At 38.2% G+C, this 9,536-nt stretch overlaps 1 protein-coding gene across 2 annotated transcripts in view; it reads left to right on the top strand.

Annotated features, from left to right (window-relative positions):
• Positions 1 to 3,322: 3,322 nt before the first annotated feature.
• Positions 3,323 to 9,536, top strand: part of LOC107749050 (ribosome maturation protein SBDS-like) — a 7,078-nt gene continuing 864 nt past the window's right edge. The window contains exons 1-4 of one of the 2 annotated variants that reach the window (XM_016564100.1): positions 3,323 to 3,576; positions 6,601 to 6,730; positions 7,699 to 7,899; positions 7,971 to 8,135. In XM_016564100.1, coding sequence (XP_016419586.1) covers positions 3,449 to 3,576; positions 6,601 to 6,730; positions 7,699 to 7,899; positions 7,971 to 8,135 — 624 coding nt within the window. In that variant the 5' untranslated portion in view covers positions 3,323 to 3,448. Of the gene's footprint in view, positions 3,577 to 5,627; positions 5,830 to 6,600; positions 6,731 to 7,698; positions 7,900 to 7,970; positions 8,136 to 9,536 lie in introns of those variants that run through there. The other variant, XM_016564099.1, reaches the window with a different exon arrangement.

The raw sequence follows: 9,536 nt of genomic DNA, 5'->3' as shown, positions 1-9,536 counted from the left end.
CCTTCATGCAGAAACGCATGCAAAGCCATTGCCTGATTAGGCAGTGAGGCAACAAGTCAGCAGCCTAAGCTTTTGGACGCAGCCTTCCAAACCCCAGTATGTTTGCATCATCAGAATGGCACCTGATTTTTGTTTTTTAGCAACTGTTGCAAGGTAATGACTATGCAGGAAAAAAATGGATAATAGAGGAAGAAGATGGATGGATACTGCTGCTTGCTCACCTTACTTTTGTTCTTTGGATTTTGAAAACGTGGTTTTGATTCCAAAGCGCCAACACAGAATGTGTCACAAATGCAATGCAAAGGTCCAAAAGAATGAGGGAGTCCACATGAACCACCCTTTTTAAAACAGTGATTACATAATCAAAATGGACCTAATTCTGATGTCAAACCAACCTGGGTGTGCACCAGAAGTGCTAGGCTGAAAACCCCCTGAATGTCGTGTAAAGTGTTTCTGCACTGCATCTTCCAGGTTGGCACAAGCTATAGTTGACTACTCTGATTAATTTGACCATGGTGTAGGGTCAAAGAATTTGCAGTTAGCGTTAGGAATTAAGACAAGGCGGCATTGGCCAGTCATAAGTCTGCTGTTGGGTGTGCAGGGATAGCATCACTCCCTCGATCCAATCATGCATACACTGCACATGCTTCGTAATAGAGCAGTGGGGAGAAGGTTGTTGCTCTCAGGTTTCTTATGCGACATCCAGTAGTCCCCAGGACTGCTGGATGAAAGGAAGTTTGAATGGGGTGCAGCCTGTTGAAGCTTGGGGAGCCTCTCTAAAATCAAAGACCACATACAGGATTATGAGGTCCCAGTTATGCCTATCTTCAGCTACCATTTGTCGGAGCATTGGCTGCTCTGTTTTCTGTTGGAACCGGCTAAGCCCCAGCCAGTTTCCTCTAAACAGCAGCAGCACCAGCTGATCTTTCATGCAGCAGATCCTTACCTCCACTACCCAGGTATCTGGTGAAGCAGATATGGAAACCAAATGGCACATACTGCACCTCTGAGGGTTGGGTCTGTGGGCATAGGGTTGTTGTCAAATGGCTCTGAGTGTGAAGGCATATTAGCTGGCTTATGAGGGCCATCCATCTCTTCTCTCTTCACTGTGTCTCTCCACTGAGTGGCTTTGGATAGCTCCATGGCCTCGATGAGGTTGGTGGAGGCCTTGGAGGATTGCCACTTTTGGTTCCCTCTGTTAGTAGCCATAGTCTCACCATGTGGGACAGCTGAGCCGACTTTATACACACTGGAGTGTGCTAGGTGGTGGATACCAAGAACAGCCCAACATGGCCAAAGATCTCTCTTTTCAGCACAGTAATCATTTGCGGTGGAGCCAGAAACAAAAAGGTCCATTCAGTGGGGCCCCAGTGTTTGCGCTCAGCCACCACAGCAAGCGTGTTCAGGATGTCCTCAACATCCTCCTTGTTATTGTATTCCAAAGTACCTTCCTCTCTGAAGAGTGTGCCTTTGCTGGGACTGCTCGTGCCTCAGCTTCCACCCTCAGGTGCACTAACGTGGTGGACTGAAATCTCGGCAAGAAATGCATGTGTGTAGACCAGCCACAGACTAGAGAGGCTGATGCCATTGAGAATAGCCAGTGGGCTGAACTGCCATTTTCTTAGATAGTGCAGAAGCTACAGTAAGAAAAAGTAGGATGGCACATCATACTGTATATGCAAGGGTCAAAAAGGCATTCATGTAGCTCAGGAGTTCTCAACTCTGGCCTTCGAGGTCCGCTTTTCTGCAGAGATTAGCTCCAGCCTTGATCAAACTTTCCTTGCAGCAGATAACATTTCTCTCCAAGAAGGAACATAGTTGTGAAGAGACCACTTTTTCTAGTATTTGTGACAGAAAATAGAGATTTGAGATATGTCAGTAGTTGAATAATTCTCTAAAAATTATTAAAATTAAAGTGGATAGTTTTTTTAATTCAAAGGTCTAATTACAGCCAGCTTGAAAGTTTTTGGGATATATCATAATAATAATAATGATGAATTAATAGCATTAAGAATAGGTTCTAAAACTTCCCAAAGCATCTCTTTCAATGGCTTGGTAGGCATAGGGTCTAACATACATGTTGTTGGTTGAGAATGATTTAACAAGTTTAAACAATTCTTCCTTTCTTTTCACTTTTAGCAAAGAATGAATGGAATTGTTCCTCAGGGGACCTGCAGTGGACTGTCTGATGCAATACTATGGCAGATGGTTGCATGGATATAATATTCTCTCTGATAATATCATAGTATCTTGCTAAAATGTCATGTTAATAAACAACCTCTGTTATGTCACGTGCTTATGAAGGTCCTTATAACATAATGTGTTTGTGTAAACATTTAAATAAATAAAATATCATGATCCATATGTGTTACCTTGTGTTGAGCCTTAGGTCGTGCAACCACCAGCAGCATCTGAGCTTCGCCTCCAGCCTCGGATAACTTTGTGGCTTCTCCCACCTTCAGCTCCGAATTATATCTCATGTTTAACTACTGTAGAGGCATCAGATCCAGCGGCAAATCCCAGAAGTTCTGGCCGAGGTAAGGCTGCTCTCGGCGGGTTCATGAGCGCTGAATGGCTGCTGACGTCCTGGAGCTCACATCTCCGAAAAAGTCGAAGCACGTTTTCAAATAGATGTTATCTTTATTAACAAAGTGCATATTTGAAGTCTAAACAACTACATTCTCGCCTAAAGCACTCTTAAAACTACATTCCGTGACACAAAAACAGTATTATCTTTTGTTTTTTTATCCGCCATCTCTATCTTTCTGTCGCTCGGCTCGGCTAATGTCCGTCCCATGCACTGAAAGCTCTCTCCTCCACATCACGAGTAGACACGCCCCTTATTGCTGATTGGCTACAAGTTTGTTTTGCGATTCGGCCCGAATCAGTTTTCTAAAGCGTTTTTGAAAAATCACTTACTCTGCCTTTAAAATGAGACCAAACTTAACTCTGTGTCCCCAAGCTTCAAATTTTATGACAGTTTTTTGACATGGACATTTTTGTCCACTATAGACCTACTTTTTTTAATTGACGCACAAGGGTTAATATCTTATTTGTTTCATTGTGTATATTGATCATTTACATGCTCTTATTTAAAGCATGGCCATGAGGTCTTGGCATCAACATGACAACAACCTGATCAAATGATTGGCAGACAGAGAACGTATGATTAGCTAGTTTTTCAATAATATTCTCACACCTGTTTCATTGATCTCTGTCAGGTAATAGGTACATTTTGTGTGTAGAAAAATAGCTGTCAATGGCACAACGTTTCTATATGCCTATATTTATTTTCTCATGGCGTTACTCCAGTCCTCCAGGAGGCGCTGCGGCGGGGAGTCGCGGTTAATGATCGCGTTTGCGTTCGAGGGAGAGACGTCGGGAAGAAACAACAGATGAAGAAACGCAGCAGCGAGAACGGTATTGAGAGCCTAAAGAGTGTCAAAACATGTCAATATTCACACCTACTAACCAGATCAGGCTAACAAATGTCGCCGTCGTGAGGATGAAGAAAGCAGGGAAGAGGTTTGAAATAGCCTGCTACAAGAACAAAGTGATGAGCTGGAGATCTGGAGCGTGAGTGTTGTTATGACAGGCTCGTTGTGTTTATTCTGTTATTATAGCTATTATAACAACAGTTAAATTAGAGTTGCAACACTTTTTGAGGGATTTGTATTGTGTGTCTTTGCTTGTTTATGTTAATACTAGTGTTACAGTGTCAAATGTGTGATATGTAAATTTTTTTTGAGGGCAATCACATACAAGAGTCAACGAAGACCTCTTTCAGTGATCAAATTAAGAGTTTATTTGACTTTATTGATTGATTTTACTGTGATTTATTATGATAGAATTAGTAGATTTATAGTTAGCCATTTTCAACTCACAAAGCCTCGTTTGAAAAACTCTGTCTTAAAGGAGTAGTTCCCCCTAAAAATGAAAATTAGCTGAAAATGTGCTCATCCTCAGGCCATCCGAGATGTAGATGAGTTTGTTTCTTCATCAGGTTTGTAGAAATGTAGCATTGCATCAGTGTCTCAGCAATGGATGCTCTGCAGCGAATGGGTGCCGTCAGAATGAGAGTCTGATAAAAACATCACAATAATCCACAGCACTCCAGTCCATCAGTTAACATCTGGAGAAGACAAAAGCTGAAACAAATCCAGCATTAAGATGTTGCTTCTGGTCATTTAAAGTCCATAATCCATAATAACGCTTCCTCCAGTGAAAAACATTAATTGAAGAGTGGATAACTTGTGGATTATTGTTTTTCAAATAGATGTTATCTTTATTAACAAAGTGCATATTTGAAGTCTAAACAACTACATTCTCGCCTAAAGCACTCTTAAAACTACATTCCGTGACACAAAAACAGTATTATTTATAAAATGATAGTGGATTTAGGCATCTGCCAAGACACTCACTGTGAGAAACACTGCAAGCGGAGTGATACAGATGCTGAAGTGCTTGGAGTTCTCAGCCAATCAGAATCGAGGATCAGAAAGCACTTGTATATCAATATATCAGTTACATGTTTCTATTAACGAAGTAGTTGCTTCATAAATGTAACAGGTATTGAAAATGTTTCAAAACAATATGTGGAGAAAAGGAACACATGATAATGAATAATATGGAAACATCACAGAGGCGTATTATTCATCATATGTATCATTTACAAGAATGTGTCATCAGCATTCATTAAAAGTGAATGGACATTTGTATTGTCTATTCAGTTACACATCTTGATGTTTATTACTAACGACATTATTTATTTGGTTTGTAGTAATTAACATTGCAATGTGTAATTGATTAAAAAAGACATTATATTAAAGTACATTATATTAGACTAGCACAATAGTTTATTCACTCACATTACCTCAGTCAGGCCTCTAAACAGCTCAGACAATTTATCTTATTACATAAACTGTAATTTATTTTGAAAAGGTTGGGCTGGACATACAGAAATATTTTTGAACATTTTCAAAACAATATGCGATTTGTGAATTTTCATACATGCGCCACCTAGTGGAACCAAATACCTCAGGAGCCCAATATATTGTAACACCAGCGGGCAACGGATTCTGCTTGGTCTTAAAGCATTATGTTAAATCTCACTGTTTCCAATGTCGTTTGATATAGGTATGATCTCTGATGTGTATCGGTGGATCTATGAAAAGTCCCCAGGGCCTCTGTTGGATTATACAGCGTCACTGTATCTGTTTGTTTTCATGCAATCAAAAGGGATTTTGACAGGAGTTGTACTCTGGTACTGATGACTACAAACTCCTCTGCATTCAGCGGAAATATATTGCATTACATTCCCCGTTTTAATATCTTATTTTTAATCGCAGTGCCATGGCCATGAGGTCTTGGCATCAACATGACAACAACCTGATCAAATGATTGGCAGACAGAGAACGTATGATTAGCTAGTTTTTCAATAATATTCTCACACCTGTTTCATTGATCTCTGTCAGGTAATAGGTACATTTTGTGTGTAGAAAAATAGCTGTCAATGGCACAACGTTTCTATATGCCTATATTTATTTTCTCATGGCGTTACTCCAGTCCTCCAGGAGGCGCTGCGGCGGGGAGTCGCGGTTAATGATCGCGTTTGCGTTCGAGGGAGAGACGTCGGGAAGAAACAACAGATGAAGAAACGCAGCAGCGAGAACGGTATTGAGAGCCTAAAGAGTGTCAAAACATGTCAATATTCACACCTACTAACCAGATCAGGCTAACAAATGTCGCCGTCGTGAGGATGAAGAAAGCAGGGAAGAGGTTTGAAATAGCCTGCTACAAGAACAAAGTGATGAGCTGGAGATCTGGAGCGTGAGTGTTGTTATGACAGGCTCGTTGTGTTTATTCTGTTATTATAGCTATTATAACAACAGTTAAATTAGAGTTGCAACACTTTTTGAGGGATTTGTATTGTGTGTCTTTGCTTGTTTATGTTAATACTAGTGTTACAGTGTCAAATGTGTGATATGTAAATTTTTTTTGAGGGCAATCACATACAAGAGTCAACGAAGACCTCTTTCAGTGATCAAATTAAGAGTTTATTTGACTTTATTGATTGATTTTACTGTGATTTATTATGATAGAATTAGTAGATTTATAGTTAGCCATTTTCAACTCACAAAGCCTCGTTTGAAAAACTCTGTCTTAAAGGAGTAGTTCCCCCTAAAAATGAAAATTAGCTGAAAATGTGCTCATCCTCAGGCCATCCGAGATGTAGATGAGTTTGTTTCTTCATCAGGTTTGTAGAAATGTAGCATTGCATCAGTGTCTCAGCAATGGATGCTCTGCAGCGAATGGGTGCCGTCAGAATGAGAGTCTGATAAAAACATCACAATAATCCACAGCACTCCAGTCCATCAGTTAACATCTGGAGAAGACAAAAGCTGCGTGTTTGTAAGAAATATTCTGACGGCACCCATTCACTGCAGAGCATCCATTGCTGAGACACTGATGCAATGCCACATTTCTCCAAACCTGATGTCATAGAAATGGCAATTTCATGATCACTTTGCCATTTTCTTAATTGGAATTAATGTAATGTTCACAAATCAACGTTGCTTAGTTTTGTTGTTGTTGTTTTAGGGAGAAGGATCTTGATGAAGTCCTGCAAACAAACACCGTGTTTGTCAATGTGTCTAAGGGTCAAGTGGCGAAAAAAGACGACCTGTCAAGCGCTTTCGGCACAGACGACCTGACAGAAATATGCAAACAGGTGAATGTGCTGTTGTGTACAGCTGCTTTATGATCTGGTCAGTCCTGACTGTGTGTTGACCTCATAAGAAGACGGTTTTTATTAACATAACAATGTACACTTTGGATTATCGTGCTTCACCTGATATTAATGTGCTATTGTTTTGATATCTATTTGTGTGTATTGTATGTGGGTCAAAGACGTTAAGATGTCCGCATCAAAATAAATTTACAAAAGTGATTTTATGTCAATAGAAAGCACATTAAATGTAAGTAAAATGTCTACTTTTAAGGTTTCAAATAAGTTTTTGGAGAATAAAATGTTACAATTTGGTTGAAATAATGTTACATTGTCATTCAGTGTAACAATATTTACGTAAAAATTCAAACAACATGCTTATTCTGACGTGTACGTATTAAAATATATAAAAGAATAAGGGAGCATATTAAATTTGATTGTGTTTTAAATGAGTAAAAAAAATCTTACTGACAAATGGGCAAAATATAGGATAGTGGCACATTTAAAAAATTTAAAATTATAACTAATTAGTATTTGAGGTGAAAGTAATTAGTCTTTTAATACGTCATAAATAGATTTTTGTTGTAAATATGCCTGACAAGATTGTTACACTGAATGATATTTTAGTGGGTGTCTTCTGTAAATCAGGGGAAAATGTATGATATTTATTTTTTGCTCGGAAAAACAAAAACAAAATTGCAATTAAATTAAACAGAAAACTTTTTAAAATTTTTTGAGGAAAAACAACAACAATTTAAAGCAGTATTACATTTATTGTTTTTGTTTACATCTTTGACCCATGTATATATACATGTATTTATATATATATATATATGTAATATTTAAATTGTTTTCATTTTTCTTATTTCATGTTAAAGTTTCTAAAATCAATAAAGACAGTGTTGAAAAAAAATATAACAATTTTATACCAACTGTTTCTACATAAAAGGTTCGTTTTCATTCATGTGCAGATTTTAGCTAAAGGAGAGCTACAGGTGTCAGACAAGGAGCGACAGAGTCAGCTGGAGCAGATGTTTCGAGACATCGCAACTATTGTGGCAGAAAAATGTGTGAATCCCGAGACCAAGCGGCCCTATACAGTGAGCCTGATCGAGAGAGCCATGAAGGACATTCACTTCTCTGTGAAGGCCAACAAAAGCACTAAACAGCAGGTGAGCGGAGCCGGATCGTGTGAGGTGACGAGGTCTCTGTGGTTAATGCTAGCGTCTGTCCGTCTCTGCAGGCTCTCGAGGTCATCAAGCAGCTGAAGCAATCCATTCAGATTCAGAGAGCTCACATGCGGCTGCGCTTCGTGCTGCCGGCCAGAGACGGGAAGAGACTGAAGGAGAAGCTCAGGCCATTAATAAACACAGTAGAGAACGAGGAGTTCGATGATCAGCTGGAGATGGTGAGATTAATCCGTTCATTCATTCAGTTTTTTGATATTTTGTATTTAATGCAATGCTCATGCTATGTGAAATGCATAATTGAAGTTGTTGATATGAAGTTGTTTATATGTTTCAAATAAGACACACACACATAAATATGTATGAATAGAAAGCTCAAAAGAACAGCATTTATTTGAAATAGTTTTTTGAAACATTATAAATGTCTTTACTGTTACACACATCAGACACTCACACACACCACACACACATATCAGAAACACTCACACATCAGACACTCACACACACACACACAGACAGACATATCAGATAAACACAAACACATATCAGATACACGCACACACATCAGACACTCACACACATCACACACACACACACACATATATCAGATACACACACACACACACTCTCAGATACACGCACACACACACACACACACGCTCTCACACACATATCAGATACACGCGCACACACACACACATCAGATACACGCACGCACACACACACATCAGATACACACACACACACAGATTCTCAGCGTAAGGGTGTAATCTTTAAGACACACACACATAAATATGTATGAATAGAAAGCTCAAAAGAACAGCATTTATTTGAAATAGTTTTTTGAAACATTATAAATGTCTTTACTGTTACTTTTGATCAATTAAATGCATCCTTGCTGAATAAAAGTATTAATTTCTTTGATTTCTTTCCAAAAATAAAAAATAAAAATCTTACTGTCCCCAAATTTTGAATTATAGTGTGTAATGTTTTCAAAAGATATATTAGCTAAATGCTGTTCTTTTGAATTTTAAATTAATCAACGAGTCCTGGAAAAAAAAACTGTACACAAATGTTTTCAGCATTGATAATAATCAGAAATGTTTCTTGAGCAGCAAATCAGCATATTATACTGATTTCTGAAGATCATGTGACACTGAAGACTGGAGTAATGATGCTGAAAATTCAGCTGCGCATCACAGAAATAAATTACATTTTAACAGATATTCACATAGAAGATAGTTATTTTAAATTGTAATAATATTTTACAATATTAGTGCTTTGTTTTTAGACTTCTTTAAAAACATAAAACTAAAACTTTTGACACACACACATTTGTTTTTGTGAATTGTGGCGATGTTCCATAGGCGTTAATGATGCTGAAAATACAGCTGCGCATCACAGAAATAAATTACATTTTAACAGATATTCACATAGAAGATAGTTATTTTAAATTGTAATAATATTTTACAATATTAGTGCTTTGTTTTTAGACTTCTTTAAAAACATAAAACTAAAACTTTTGACACACACACATTTGTTTTTGTGAATTGTGGCGATGTTCCATAGGCGTAATGGTTTTTCTACTGTACAGACCGTATATTCTATTGCCCTTCACCAAC

This window comes from Sinocyclocheilus rhinocerous, unplaced genomic scaffold (genome assembly GCF_001515625.1).
Source record: "Sinocyclocheilus rhinocerous isolate Xijiao unplaced genomic scaffold, SAMN03320098_v1.1 scaffold1522, whole genome shotgun sequence".
NCBI lineage: Eukaryota > Metazoa > Chordata > Actinopteri > Cypriniformes > Cyprinidae > Sinocyclocheilus > Sinocyclocheilus rhinocerous.
This window is presented reverse-complemented; position numbering and strand designations above follow the sequence as displayed.